The 16,496-nt window shown below is 45.9% G+C and overlaps 1 protein-coding gene across 1 annotated transcript; it reads right to left on the reverse strand.

The window, feature by feature from the left end:
• Positions 1-838: 838 nt before the first annotated feature.
• Positions 839-15,936, reverse strand: LOC115116586 (protein eva-1 homolog B-like). Its single transcript, XM_029645082.2, has 3 exons — positions 15,511-15,936; positions 3,748-3,873; positions 839-3,214 (listed from the first exon to the last, which is right to left on the reverse strand). The coding sequence occupies exons 2-3, from the start codon at positions 3,812-3,814 to the stop codon at positions 2,793-2,795; spliced, it is 489 nt and encodes a 162-aa protein (XP_029500942.1). The 5' UTR covers positions 3,815-3,873; positions 15,511-15,936; the 3' UTR covers positions 839-2,792.
• Between the last annotated feature and the right edge of the window lie 560 nt (positions 15,937-16,496).

Consider the following 16,496-nt stretch of genomic DNA (forward strand, 5'->3'; position numbering starts at 1 on the left):
GTTGGTGGTGTTTAAACAGGTGAGTAGGGTTTAGTGAGGTACTGGGCTGCTTTGTTTGGCCTATCCAGACTGTCCTGTACTGTAGGACTGTGATTTCAATTTTTGTTTTTTTATGCTACATTTGAAACTGACGCTAACATATTTTCTGTTACTTCAGAGCTTTGAACTACTCTTAAATGTTCAATAAATACGTTCTCCGGTTCGCTTGAATTGTTTTGTCAATTATTGTGTTTTCCTTCAGTACTTCTCATTTAAAGTTTTGTTAGTTTTCCACATTCTTAAGCTTGACCTGTGAAATCAAACCCCTGATGAAAAGTCATTAGATCTAGTATTAAAGTTTGGGATTTGGGTATTTAAGCCCTTTATCAGATGAACTTGTGGTTACCATTTTTATGTCTGCGTCCAGTGTAAAGGAAGTTGGCGGCAGTTTCACAAGCTAATGCTAACAGCGTTCTCTGTTCCAACACACTTAGTACTTATTGTAAAATTATCTATTTGAAATTCGTGACACTGGATGATTGTGTATTAAATTATTTCCACACTGCATTTTGTGGGTATTACACAATTTCCTTAACACAGTATATATTAAATTAATTCCAATTTGTTGTGGCTATTGTTAGCTAGGCTAGGGGTTAAGGTTAGGTAACATGCTAACTAAGCAGTTAAAGGGTTAGCTAAAAAGTAGTTAGAATTGAAGTTGTCCGTGTTGAGATTCAAACACACAACCTTTGGGTTGCTAGATTTTTTTTGCTTTCTACACCCATCCATCCACCCACCCCTCCCCCCTAAATATTCTACTGTTTTTATCTGTGATTGAACTGCACATGAAAAAAAAAAATCCAATAAGCAATTTGTTTATTTCACAATCTGTTATACTGACTTACATAGACTTCCAGTCATTGCACTAACACTGGTTAGCAACTTCACACTGTATGCAGAGACATAAACATGGTATCGACAAATTCATCTGACTCTGGGGAAGGAAATAAAGGCGGAAGGGGGATATTAAAGGGCTTCATTGCCAAAATGCTGAACTAACCCTTTAAGTTGTACACTTTCAAAGCTGTAGTATCTGAAGTTCTTTGGACTCAACAGGATATTTTTGCATCATTCCTAACCAAAGGCCAAAGAAAAGTCTGCTTAGGACTAGGAATTTAGCAGTGGACTGAAATGTTCTTTATCGGGGCCAATTTCAAATAAAGCATTTGGCAATGATCACATGCTCAATATGCAACTTTGTGCAGACTGAAGTTACATAACCTCTCAAGTCAAAGACTAGAGTCACTCACTGAAGCGCTATTAAAGGGATGAGTCTCAAATGGTGCTTTAATCCATATATAGTAGTCAGTGGAGGCTGGTGAGGGGAGGACATCTCATAATAATGACTCATGGAATAGCATCAAACACATAGGAACCATGTGTTTGATCCCATTCCACCGATTCCGCTCCAGCCATCACCACGAACCCTTGTCCTCCCAAATTATGGTGCCACCAACCTCCTGTGATAGAGGTGAGGAATGGGGTTCCATTTGGAATACAGAACAGGTATATGTATATATATATCCTTCCTGTTTGGCCCTGTCCGGGGGTGTCCTCGGATGGGGCCACAGTGTCTCCTGACCCCTCCTGTCTCAGCCTCCAGTATTTATGCTGCAGTAGTTTGTGTCGGGGGGCTAGGGTCAGTTTGTTATATCTGGAGTACTTCTCCTGTCCTATTCGGTGTCCTGTGTGAATCTAAGTGTGCGTTCTCTAATTCTCTCCTCTCTTTCTTTCTCTCTCTCAGAGGACCTGAGCCCTAGGACCATGCCCCAGGACTACCTGACATGATGACTCCTTGCTGTCCCCAGTCCACCTGGCCGTGCTGCTGCTCCAGTTTCAACTGTTCTGCCTTATTATTATTCGACCATGCTGGTCATTTATGAACATTTGAACATCTTGGCCATGTTCTGTTATAATCTCCACCCGGCACAGCCAGAAGAGGACTGGCCACCCCACATAGCCTGGTTCCTCTCTAGGTTTCTTCCTAGGTTTTGGCCTTTCTAGGGAGTTTTTCCTAGCCACCGTGCTTCTACACCTGCATTGCTTGCTGTTTGGGGTTTTAGGCTGGGTTTCTGTACAGCACTTTGAGATATCAGCTGATGTACGAAGGGCTATATAAATACATTTGATTTGATTTATGTGGTCTTTTCATAAGTCCTCAACAATCTTCCCTTGAGGGGAGTGTTGCTGCTGCTGTAACACAGGAAGTGATGGGGTCAAAGGTGGTGGCTAAACGCTGGGTTAAAGGCTGGGAGGATTCCGTGGGAAGACTTCCAGCCGGCTAAGATTGGCCTGGAGGGTTGGAGCTTGGAACTGACTCTGTGTGGGAGCAGCGTTACAACCATAGAAGAGTCCATAAGCAAATGTTGACATTATACACAAAGAGGCAGCAATGTTGGTGGTTGGTTCTTCAAGCTGTCTGCATTGTAAAACATTGTGGGGTATTTTTCATGTTACTTATTATGTGTGTCGATTGGGAGCAGTGGTTATGTCATTCTATTTATCTCAATACTAATTGAATAATTACATGTTAAAGCGTACGTTGTATTGTGCAACACACTTTTGTCATAGGTCAGTACATGAATGATAATGAAATTAGTTTGTATAAGAAAAAAAAATCATTGAATGAAAAGATGAAGGTGAATCTGTGCCAGCCTAATACAGTCAGCTACGATGTCTGTCTGGAGTAGATCAACCCTAATTAGTTCAGGGTTCAGACCATGTGTTTCAGGTCCTTAAGTCACTTTAGTCCATTAGTGGTAGTGTATCCGTCCGATGGTCCCTGTTCCAGTGGTCAGTATATCTGGCTGTCCGTTCCTCCAGATCTCCCTGACGATGCGTTCCCTGTCCTCCAGTCGTCTCGCCCTCTCCAGCTCCTCCGCCGACGCAAACACATTCACGCTCCTCAAAGTACCGTTCAATTGGCTGTTGCGGTCGCTCATGGGCGCCACCGTCACTTTAGGGATCTCTGCCTCCTCCCCTTCTTCCACATCCACACTCTCCTCATCCTCCTCTTCTTCACTGGACTCCTTCAGTTGTCTCCTCTCTGGGGACGGGGGAGGCTTATTGATACGGCGGGTCCTACAGGTGATGCCGGTGACCAGGAGGCACAGGGCCAGGAGCAGGCCAAAACACACACCCATCATGAAGTACAGAGCAAAGCTCTCTGGGTTAGCTGGATGGGAAAACAGATTGTTAGATCACTCACCTACAGAAGCCTCGTAAATCCACACTGACTGTGAGCTTGTGAGATCAGGCAGGTTTAGAGGCTATCACCTACATTGACAGGGGTTCAATAGGGCCATTCGTATTCTCATTTAAACTAAATACAACAACAGCATGGGAATTGTCCTTGCTTTGAGAATGCCTGGATGGGTATCAGTTCCTGTCAAATCTCTTCACAATGAGTACGAGGCCCCTGTCTGTTCTGACTGTACAAGCCACTTTCCTTTAGCAGTAATAGAAGTGCAGGAAACGATATTTGAGAGGGTGAGCATGCAGATACTTTCACAGTACAGGGGTGTCACGCCAAAGCAGACAGTACACATAAGTCCCTACAACGGATTGTGGCTGTTGAAGCTACTCTCAAAGCATCAGAATGAATATATATATATATATTTTTAAAGACAATATTATATTTTTTTTAAAGAATGAACAAAGGGTCTCTTTATCCTAGAACTATAAGCAGAAATAACAAGGGGGTCTTACCTTTGATGTGAGCATAGGTAGCCATGCTGTTACTTAGCAGCTCCATGTCTTTCCTAATTGGTTCCATTTTGACCTCTCTGCTTGTTTGTTGACAACCATTCACCAGCCTGTCTCCAATACGAGGTCCTGTGGTTCAAAAATAATTTACGTGTTAGAACTGCCCCCCACAGACAGGAAGTAATCACCATTTTATCTTCTACTATGACACTTGGCGTCATCTCCAATGGGAGGAACTGTGTCATTTTCTGACGGCCAGCTCTGTGTCTCACTGTCTGAGTTCATTCTCTCTTCCACTGAGTCTCAGAAGGCTTAGAGATGATAATGTAACAGAATGCCTCCACGCATTCCCCATCACCACCCAGCAATCACCACTACGGGCCAATGAAGTGTCAAGGGTCATTGTGATGGGGACATTGTGTTCCTGGTAAGTTTCTTCACTCGGGCCCCACTGAGGACACAATACCCAGACAACACACAACACCGAAGTCGGCATCACAGAGTCAGCATCAGCATCACAGAGTCAGCATCACAGAGTCAGCATCAGCATCACAGAGTCAGCATCAGCATCACAGAGTCAGCATCACAGAGTCAGCATCACAGAGTCAGCATCAGCATCACAGAGTCAGCATCAGCATCACAGAGTCAGCATCACAGAGTCAGCATCACAGAGTCAGCATCACAGAGTCAGCATCAGCATCACAGAGTCAGCATCACAGAGTCAGCATCACAGAGTCAGCATCACAGAGTCAGCATCAGCATCACAGAGTCAGCATCACAGAGTCAGCATCAGCATCACAGAGTCAGCATCACAGAGTCAGCATCAGCATCACAGAGTCAGCATCACAGAGTCAGCATCACAGAGTCAGCATCAGCATCACAGAGTCAGCATCAGCATCACAGAGTCAGTCAGCATCACAGAGTCAGCATCAGCATCACAGAGTCAGCCGTAGATCGTGTAGACATTGAAATTGGGACGAGTGTCACAATGCTTGAATTAGCTGCCTTCTATCGATGCATTATAATTCCTCACCTGCGCGGGGGGGGGGGTACGTTTCACATCTTTTAGACACAGCCTACCTATGGACAGTCAAACATTTTCGGTTCATGGTTGGCAATACTTTTATCAGAAAATATGTCTAAAACCTATAGGCTTAAATAAATGAATAAAAACACATTTTCTGATTACAGTACTTGTCCCAATCATTCTTTTCACCATATAAGGCTCAAATGTAACGTTTTTTTTTTGTTGTAAATATATTCATCACATATTCACTGCTCTTAGCCTGTAATAAAACTGTAGTTTTTATCAAACTAACTGCACACCCTCTGCATAAGCAATCTTTCTGTTAAATGTGATGTTTATGTTTCTCTGTTTCTTGTTTCTCTGTTCTCTGTGCTGGAGTTCTTTTAACAACTTGGTGGTATAGCAATAGCCTCCTAAACTTGACATTAGCTTCAATCTTCTCTCTTCATTTTACCCATAAACAAAATCACCTATATTCTAGTAAAGCATATTGGTTGTATTATTGCCAGTATAATTGATCTAATAATCTTTCTTAAATTTTCCATTCAAATTCGATGTTTACACTCATTTGGTAATTCAAACCATGTAGTGAAACATTATTTGCTGTTGGCTCCGACCTCAAATAAAGGTATTTTTTAATGTCTGTATTAGAGCGACTAGGCAGCATGCAGCTTTAACGTGCATCGTCCAAACAGCGGCTGAAGGGCGAATGCGATCTAATGCCGACGTCTCAGCGACTTGTTGCCAATGTGCAAACGCTCTCCATACTACATCGGCCTGATGTATCATGTAGACGTCGGCAAGACATGTATGTGTGTTATCTGGGATAGTCCCCACTGAGGACACTATAGTCCCCACTGAGGACACCATAGTCCCTACTGAGGACACCATAGTCCCCACTGAGGACACCATAGTCCCTACTGAGGACACCATAGTCCCCACTGAGGACACCATAGTCCCCACTGAGGACACCATAGTCCCCACTGAGGACACCATAGTCCCCACTGAGGACACCATAGTCCCTACTGAGGACACCATAGTCCCCACTGAAGACACCATAGTCCCCACTGAGGACACCATAGTCCCCACTGAAGACACCATGTGCCCCACTAAGGACACTATAGTCCCCACTGAGGACACTATATGCCCCACTAAGGACACCATATGCCCCACTAAGGACACCATAGTCCCCACTGAGGACACCATAGTCCCCACTGAAGACACCATATGCCCCACTAAGGACATTATAGTCCCCACTGAGGACACTATATGCCCCACTAAGGACACCATATGCCCCACTGAGGACACTATATGCCCCACTGAGGACACCATAGCCCCCACTGAGGACACCATAGTCCCCACTGAAGACACCATATGCACCACTAAGGACACTATAGTCCCCACTGAGGACACTATATGCCCCACTAAGGACACCATATGCCCCACTGAGGACACCATATGCCCCACTGAGGACACTATATGCCCCACTGAGGCCACCATATGCCCCACTGAGGACACTATATGCCCCACTGAGGCCACTATATGCCCCACTAAGGACACCATATGCCACACTAAGGACACCATATGCCCCACTAAGGACACTATATGCCCCACTAAGGACCCCACTAATGACACTATATGCCCCACTAAGGACACCATATGCCCCACTGAGGACACCATATGCCCCACTGAGGACACCATATGCCCCACTGAGGACACTATAGTCCCCACTGAGGACACCATAGTCCCTACTGAGGACACCATAGTCCCCACTGAGGACACCATAGTCCCTACTGAGGACACCATAGTCCCCACTGAGGACACCATAGTCCCCACTGAGGACACCATAGTCCCTACTGAGGACACCATAGTCCCCACTGAGGACACTATAGTCCCTACTGAGGACACCATAGTCCCCACTGAAGACACCATAGTCCCCACTGAGGACACCATAGTCCCCACTGAAGACACCATGTGCCCCACTAAGGACACTATAGTCCCCACTGAGGACACTATATGCCCCACTAAGGACACCATATGCCCCACTAAGGACACCATAGTCCCCACTGAGGACACCATAGTCCCCACTGAAGACACCATATGCCCCACTAAGGACACTATAGTCCCCACTGAGGACACTATATGCCCCACTAAGGACACCATATGCCCCACTGAGGACACTATATGCCCCACTGAGGACACCATAGTCCCCACTGAGGACACCATAGTCCCCACTGAAGACACCATATGCCCCACTAAGGACACTATAGTCCCCACTGAGGACACTATATGCCCCACTAAGGACACCATATGCCCCACTGAGGACACCATATGCCCCACTGAGGACACTATATGCCCCACTGAGGCCACCATATGCCCCACTGAGGACACTATATGCCCCACTGAGGCCACTATATGCCCCACTAAGGACACCATATGCCACACTAAGGACACCATATGCCCCACTAAGGACACTATATGCCCCACTAAGGACCCCACTAAGGACACTATATGCCCCACTAAGGACACCATATGCCCCACTGAGGACACTATATGCCCCACTGAGGACACTATAGTCCCCACTGAGGACACCATAGTCCCTACTGAGGACACCATAGTCCCCACTGAGGACACCATAGTCCCTACTGAGGACACCATAGTCCCCACTGAGGACACCATAGTCCCCACTGAGGACACCATAGTCCCCACTGAGGACACCATAGTCCCCACTGAGGACACCATAGTCCCTACTGAGGACACCATAGTCCCCACTGAAGACACCATATGCCCCACTGAGGACACCATATGCCCCACTGAGGACACTATAGTCCCCACTGAGGACACCATAGTCCCTACTGAGGACACCATAGTCCCCACTGAGGACACCATAGTCCCTACTGAGGACACCATAGTCCCCACTGAGGACACCATAGTCCCCACTGAGGACACCATAGTCCCTACTGAGGACACCATAGTCCCCACTGAGGACACCATAGTCCCTACTGAGGACACCATAGTCCCCACTGAAGACACCATAGTCCCCACTGAGGACACCATAGTCCCCACTGAAGACACCATGTGCCCCACTAAGGACACTATAGTCCCCACTGAGGACACTATATGCCCCACTAAGGACACCATATGCCCCACTAAGGACACCATAGTCCCCACTGAGGACACCATAGTCCCCACTGGACACCATATGCCCCACTAAGGACACTATAGTCCCCCTGAGGACACTATATGCCCCACTAAGGACACCATATGCCCCACTGAGGACACTATATGCCCCACTGAGGACACCATAGTCCCCACTGAGGACACCATAGTCCCCACTGAAGACACCATATGCCCCACTAAGGACACTATAGTCCCCACTGAGGACACTATATGCCCCACTAAGGACACCATATGCCCCACTGAGGACACCATATGCCCCACTGAGGACACTATATGCCCCACTGATTTACCATATGCCCCACTGAGGACACTATATGCCCCACTGAGGCCACTATATGCCCCACTAAGGACACCATATGCCACACTAAGGACACCATATGCCCCACTAAGGACACTATATGCCCCACTAAGGACCCCACTAAGGACACATATGCCCCACTAAGGACACCATATGCCCCACTGAGGACACTATATGCCCCACTGAGGACACTATAGTCCCCACTGAGGACACCATAGTCCCTACTGAGGACACCATAGTCCCCACTGAGGACACCATAGTCCCTACTGAGGACACCATAGTCCCCACTGAGGACACCATAGTCCCCACTGAGGACACCATAGTCCCCACTGAGGACACCATAGTCCCCACTGAGGACACCATAGTCCCTACTGAGGACACCATAGTCCCCACTGAAGACACCATAGTCCCCACTGAGGACACCATTGTCCCCACTGAAGACATGATGCCCCACTAAGGACACTATAGTCCCCACTGAGGACACTATATGCCCCACTAAGGACACCATATGCCCCACTAAGGACAATGATCCCCACTGAGGACACCATAGTCCCCACTGAAGACACCATATGCCCCACTAAGGACACTATAGTCCCCACTGAGGACACTATATGCCCCACTAAGGACACCATATGCCCCACTGAGGACACTATATGCCCCACTGGACACCATAGTCCCCACTGAGGACACCATAGTCCCCACTGAAGACACCATATGCCCCACTAAGGACACTATAGTCCCCACTGAGGACACTATATGCCCCACTAAGGACACCATATGCCCCACTGAGGACACCATATGCCCCACTGAGGACACTATATGCCCCACTGAGGCCACCATATGCCCCACTGAGGACACTATATGCCCCACTGAGGCCACTATATGCCCCACTAAGGACACCATATGCCGCACTAAGGACACCATATGCCCCACTAAGGACACTATATGCCCCACTAAGGACCCCACTAAGGACACTATATGCCCCACTAAGGACACCATATGCCCCACTGAGGACACCATATGCCCCACTGAGGAAACAATAGTCCCCACTGAGGACACAGTAGTCAGTCAGCTTGCTTTCCTAACCGAGTTCTGTGTCCAGTTATCTGTTAATATGTTTGTATTTATGGTATTTCTGTAGCAGTGACCTGGCTGACCCTTTCTTGTGTGTTCAGAGCGGGGGTTTCACTTTTCCCACAGAAACACACATGAATGCTAAGAAGAACCGTGTGGGGTTTCCTCTGGGAAAAACGGAGAGATATCGTACTCCAGAGAGGAGAGCCGAAGAGAGAGGGAGGAGAGATCTTAAAGACAAACAAACATAGGCTTCAGACAGAGATTGAGGGTGAACCTGGGGACCTGGGGAGGAATAGAATGAAATCCCAAGCGCTGATGAAATCCCATGGTTTCAATCATAAATCAATCACAAATATACTTAAGTAAAAATACTATAAAGTACTACTTAAGTCGTTTTTTAAACTTTTGTTATTTATATTTTTGACAACTTGTACTTTTACTTCACTACATTCCTAAAAAAAATAATGTTATTTTTACTCCATACATTTCCCCTTGACACGTGTTACAATTTAAATGCTTAACAGGACAGGAAAATGGTCCAATTCACACACTTATCAAGAGAACATCCCTGGTCATCCCTACTTTCTCTGATCTGGCGGACTCTCACTAAACACAAATGCTTTGTTTGTAAATGATGTCTGAGTGTTGGAGTGTGTCCCTGGCTATCTGTAAATGATGTCTGAGTGTTGGAGTGTGCCCGCTGGCTATACGTAAATGATGTCTGAGTGTTGGAGTGTGCCCCCTGGCTATACGTAAATGATGTCTGAGTGTTGGAGTGTGCCCCCTGGCTATACGTAAATGATGTCTGAGTGTTGGAGTGTGCCCCCTGGCTATACGTAAATGATGTCTGAGTGTTGGAGTGTGCCCCTGGCTATCTGTAAATGATGTCTGAGTGTTGGAGTGTGCCCCCTGGCTATCTGTAAATGATGTCTGAGTGTTGGAGTGTGCCCCCTGGCTATCTGTAAATGATGTCTGAGTGTTGGAGTGTGCCCCCTGGCTATCTGTAAATGATGTCTGAGTGTTGGAGTGTGCCCCCTGGCTATCTGTAAATGATGTCTGATTGTTGGAGTGTGCCCCCTGGCTATCTGTAAATGATGTCTGAGCATTGGAGTGTGCCCCTGGCTGATTGTAAATGATGTCTGAGTGTTGGAGTGTGCCCCCTGGCTATCTGTAAATGATGTCTGATTGTTGGAGTGTGCCCCCTGGCTATCTGTAAATGATGTCTGAGTGTTGGAGTGTGCCCCCTGGCTATCTGTAAATGATGTCTGAGTGTTGGAGTGTGCTTCCTGGCTGAGTGTAATTATGTCTGAGTGTTGGAGTGTGCCCCCTGGCTATCTGTAAATGATGTCTGATTGTTGGAGTGTGCCCCCTGGCTATCTGTAAATGATGTCTGAGCGTTGGAGTGTGCCCCTGGCTGATTGTAAATGATGTCTGAGTGTTGGAGTGTGCCCCCTGGCTATCTGTAAATGATGTCTGAGTGTTGGAGTGTGCCCCTGGCTGATTGTAAATGATGTCTGATTGTTGGAGTGTACCCCTGGCTATCTGTAAATGATGTCTGAGTGTTGGAGTGTGCCCCTGGCTGATTGTAAATGATGTCTGAGTGTTGGAGTGTGCCCCTGGCTGATTGTAAATGATGTCTGAGTGTTGTAGTGTGCCCCTGGCTGATTGTAAATGATGTCTGATTGTTGGAGTGTACCCCTGGCTATCTGTAAATGATGTCTGAGTGTTGGAGTGTGTCCCTGGCTGATTGTAAATGATGTCTGAGTGTTGGAGTGTGCCCCCTGGCTATACGTAAATGATGTCTGAGTGTTGGAGTGTGCCCCCTGGCTATCTGTAAATGATGTCTGATTGTTGGAGTGTGCCCCCTGGCTATATGTAAATGATGTCTGAGTGTTGGAGTGTGCCCCTGGCTATCTGTAAATGATGTCTGAGTGTTGGAGTGTGCCCCCTGGCTATCTGTAAATGATGTCTGAGGGTTGGAGTGTGCCCCTGGCTGATTGTAAATGATGTCTGAGTGTTGGAGTGTGCCCCCTGGCTATCTGTAAATGATGTCTGAGTGTTGGAGTGTGCCCCTGGCTGATTGTAAATGATGTCTGATTGTTGGAGTGTACCCCTGGCTATCTGTAAATGATGTCAAAGTGTTGGAGAGTGCCCCCTGGCTATCTGTAAATGATGTCTGAGTGTTGGAGTGTGCCCCCTGGCTATCTGTAAATGATGTCTGAGTGTTGGAGTGTGCTTCCTGGCTGAGTGTAATTATGTCTGAGTGTTGGAGTGTGCCCCCTGGCTATCTGTAAATGATGTCTGATTGTTGTGTGCCCCTGGCTATCTGTAAATGATGTCTGATTGTTGGAGTGTGTCCCTGGCTGATTGTAAATGATGTCTGAGTGTTGGAGTGTGCCCCCTGGCTGAGTGTAAATGATGTCTGAGTGTTGTAGTGTGCCCCTGGCTGATTGTAAATGATGTCTGATTGTTGGAGTGTACCCCTGGCTATCTGTAAATGATGTCTGAGTGTTGGAGTGTGTCCCTGGCTGATTGTAAATGATGTCTGAGTGTTGGAGTGTGCCCCTGGCTGATTGTAAATGATGTCTGAGTGTTGTAGTGTGCCCCTGGCTGATTGTAAATGATGTCTGATTGTTGGAGTGTACCCCTGGCTATCTGTAAATGATGTCTGAGTGTTGGAGTGTGTCCCTGGCTGATTGTAAATGATGTCTGAGTGTTGGAGTGTGCCCCCTGGCTATACGTAAATGATGTCTGAGTGTTGGAGTGTGCCCCCTGGCTATACGTAAATGATGTCTGAGGGTTGGAGTGTGCCCCCTGGCTGAGTGTAAATGATGTCTGAGGGTTGGAGTGTGCCCCTGGCTATACGTAAATGATGTCTGAGTGTTGGAGTGTGCCCCCTGGCTATACGTAAATGATATCTGAGGGTTGGAGTGTGCCCCCTGGCTATACGTAAATGATGTCTGAGGGTTGGAGTGTGCCCCCTGGCTATACGTAAATGATGTCTGAGTGTTGGAGTGTGCCCCCTGGCTATACGTAAATGATGTCTGAGGGTTGGAGTGTGCCCCCTGGCTATACGTAAATGATGTCTGAGGGTTGGAGTGTGCCCCCTGGCTATATGTAAATGATGTCTGAGGGTTGGAGTGTGCCCCCTGGCTATACGTAAATGATGTCTGAGGGTTGGAGTGTGCCCCCTGGCTATACGTAAATGATGTCTGAGTGTTGGAGTGTGCCCCCTGGCTATACGTAAATGAAAATAACAAGAAGATTGTGCCGTCTGGTTTGCTTTTGTTTTTGATACTTAAGTATATTTGAGCAATTACGTTTACTTTGATACTTAAGTATATTTAAAACCAAATACTTTTAGACTTTCACTGAAGTAGGTCTTTAACCGGGCGACTTTCACTTTTACTTGAGTCATTTTCTATTAAAGGTATCTTTACTTTTACTCAAGTATGACAATTGGAGACTTTTTCCACCACTGTGACTGATGACTGACTTCCTCCCTCATAACAATCAGTCCATTGCATGCAATTCAACAACAGTGAGTGCAATGGCAGACTGTTGTTCTTTCTCTGCCTCTTTCCTCAGTTTAAAATCATGCCCATCAGGACCCTGCGTGTTCCCACCCTGATCTTTATCCCACCGACTCTTGGCAGCAGACCCTGACCCTGTTAACTCTCAAAGGCACATTTTGCCAATTAAATGGTGGTTGCCATGGCAGCGTGGCTGCTTTGTTGGCCCACAGACTCATGGGAGATGATGGGTCTTGCTGCTTTGCCCGAGTCATGGGCCGTGTTCGAGAGTATCAAATTCATGATGCATTGTGGGTAAATGATGACTGACCTACAAAATAATAATGAGTAGTTATTTATGATGCAAGGTGATTTGTAGATCAGTCAGTCGGCAGTCGCCTGCACTGTCGGCTACAATGTTGAACAAGCCCGTAGTTAACTGCATACGTGGAATATGTCTGAAACTGGGCATTGTGAAACAAGTGGGAGGATCAAGACCAGTGAATATATTGAAACCTAACAGCTAATTGGGTAGATTGGTTGCCAATCAAGACCATTTTGTGTGGCTGCTTGCTGCTTCCTTGTAGCGTTTTAGTTAAACCCAACCCTAACTGGGTTAGGGGCCTAATTGGGGCAGCAGGTAGCCTAGTGGTTAGAGCGTTGGACTTGTAACCAAAAGGTTGCAGATTGAATCCCTGAGCTGACAAGGTAAAAATCTGTTGTTCTGCCCCTGACTTGCCTAGTTAAATAAAGGTTAAAAAAAAACTATTCTCCTAACCTGCTCGGTAAATTATCCTAACCTGCCATGTTAATTATCCTAACCTGCTACATTAGTTCTCATAAACTGCCATGTTAATTATCCTAACCTGCCACGTTAATTATGCTAACCTGCCACGTTAGTTCTCATAAACTGCCATGTTAATTATCCAAACCTGCCACGTTAGTTCTCCAAACCTGCCACGTTAATAAGCCTAACCGGTTTAGTTAAAATGCTACAAGGAAAGCCTTGAGTGGCAACCAATCTGCCAAATTAGCTGTTAGGTTGACACACTCACTGGTGTTGATCCTCCCATTTGATTTGCAAAACCCACTTTCAGACACATATGCAGTTACCCATACTTGCCTTACCCTATCAGAGCACTGAGTAATCTACTGAGTAATCTACTGAGTAATCTATTGAGTAATCTACTGAGAAATCTACTGAGTAATCTATTGAGTAATCTATTGAGTAATCTACTGAGTAATCTACTGAGTAATCTATTGAGTAAGTAATCTACTGAGTAAGTAATCTACTGAGTAATTAATCTACTGAGTAATTAATCTACTGAGTAAGTAATCTACTGAGTAAGTAATCTACTGAGTAATTAATCTACTGAGTAAGTAATCTACTGAGTAATTTAGGCTGGATAACTGATTTGACTTTTGAAATATCTCACCAACTCCATCCTTGTTTTTTTCCCCAGGGTTTAATGACATAAGTGCTGTGAGTAATGTTGTTTTGAGTTCAGTTCATTCAAAGACAAACAATGTTTTCATTTAATTAGGCCTTGCATGGCCTCAGTTTTCTTTTCCCAAATCCTACAAATGACCACGGCAGTGTTTCTTTGCTATGAGTTGAAAAAGGTCCACGTTTGGAGGGTCGATGGCTTCCTTTTTACATTTGTTTTTTCATATTTTAGAAACATTTCTGTACTTGTGGGCATGTGTTGGCATCTTGAAATGTAATCCCTTATAAACACATTCTACTCCCTGTGGATTCCACTTCCTGTCCCTCTCTTTCTTCCCACCAAGGCACATTCTCCAGAGTTTTATCACAAACAACCATAAAACTTTGTCACAGCCAACAAGAAACAGTACCGTGATAAAAGTTTCTCTCAAAGTCTCAAAATATCTGGAGGCAACATATCAGTGGTAACTGGTGATAGAAGACACATGTCTCTTCACTCACACAGTTCTTTAACACCTCCCAATAACTTACACAGGGTCAACAGCTGTGATTGTTTATATACCTCATAAACCGCTCTTGCCTTCCACCCGACACATTTCCTGCTTAGATAATCCAATTGGATTCAAACAATGAAATTCTAAACCTTTGCATTTATAGGTATTATTCTTATCATTGGTGCCTTGAAACAGATAGCAGCTTACAACACAGTAACTTGGAGGGACGAGGTGATTCTGTTGTCATAATACAACAAACATAATGACAACAAAAACCGCCAAAAGCGCTGGTGTTGTTTAACAACATACATGTGTGTCATGCCGGGAGACGGACGGCTCTCATCCGGTTGCTGTGTTAAGTGTGTAGAGGATGTCGAGGCGCTATGGCTCTCTGGCTCTCTGCCATACCTGCTACTGAGCCTATAAAGTGTTTTTATAGTCTGTCATTATAAAGCACAGACATTAATATGAGGAACAGTCTACTAATAAACCTCCATGCCATCGTGTTACTTCCAGTGTACAGGATCACTTTATTAGGTAAGCTAATAAAGTTATTTCCTAAATTGTTAGGAAACCAATATTTTCCATAGAAAACATCAAATGTAAAAAGGCAAGACAAATAAAGCCTCATCACCATGCAATCATCATCATCATCATGAGGACATCAACAGTAGGACCTACAGACGGAACTGAAGTGACAAGTGAACGCAAAACTAATCTCACACACTCACCTTAATCCTGATAAAGATACAATGATTCTAGAAGGAGCAGCTGTCCATCGATCTACGGGTAAAGCAAATATCGCAACAGACTGTCATAAAGTGGAGGAGAAACCTGAGGATCCCTGAGGTGTAGAGGAGTAGGAGTCCGATCAGACTGTCGAACTGCAGATCCAAGGCTGTAGAGCTGGAAACAGAATCACATAGAGAAAAGTGCTGCTGCCTCTCTCCTCGACATCAGGGCCAGCTGTACACCACAACCAGAAAGAGGACCAGCCAAACCCGGGACCGAGAGAGGCTGTCAATAGGGAGGTGTTTCCAGAGAGAGGGGGTGAGAGGGAGAGAGCGAGAGAGGGAGCGAGAGAGACAGAGAGAGGGAGTGAGAGAGAGAGAGAGAGAGAGGGAGGGAGAGAGAGAGAGAGAGAGCGAGTGAGAGTGAGGGAGCGAGAGAGAGACAGAGAGAGGGAGCGAGAGAGAGAGAGGGAGCGAGAGAGAGAGACAGAGTGAGGGAGAGAGAGAGAGAGACAGAGAGAGGGAGCGAGAGAGAGAGAGGGAGCGAGAGAGAGAGACAGAGAGAGGGAGCGAGAGAGAGAGACAGAGAGACAGAGAGAGGGAGCGAGAGAGAGAGGGAGCGAGAGAGTGAGGGAGGGTGGGGCCTGATTAGTATTTAGCAACTTTATAACATTAAACAAACACACAACAAAAACCAAAACACAGTTAAACGGATTGTGAGTAAACCCCAAAACGGATTGTGAGTAAACCCCAAAACGGATTGTGAGTAAACCCCAAAACGGATTGTGAGTAAACCCCAAAACGGATTGTGAGTAAACCCCAAAACGGATTGTGAGTAAACCCCAAAACGGATTGTGAGTAAACCCCAAAACGGATTGTGAGTAAACCCCAAAACGGATTGTGAGTAAACCCCAAACGGATTGTGAGTAAACCCCAAAACGGATTGTGAGTAAACCCCAAAACGGATTGTGAGTAAACCCCAAAAC

This window comes from Oncorhynchus nerka, linkage group LG4 (genome assembly GCF_034236695.1).
Source record: "Oncorhynchus nerka isolate Pitt River linkage group LG4, Oner_Uvic_2.0, whole genome shotgun sequence".
NCBI classification, from domain to species: Eukaryota; Metazoa; Chordata; class Actinopteri; order Salmoniformes; family Salmonidae; genus Oncorhynchus; species Oncorhynchus nerka.

Bases quoted from the DNA above. Each gene is read 5' to 3' on its own strand.
- LOC115116586 (XM_029645082.2), bottom strand. From the start codon at position 3,814: ATGGAACCAATTAGGAAAGACATGGAGCTGCTAAGTAACAGCATGGCT. The intron at 3,215-3,747 runs GTAAGACCCCCT...TTTCCCATCCAG, and splicing joins TACCTATGCTCACATCAAAG to CTAACCCAGAGAGCTTTGCT.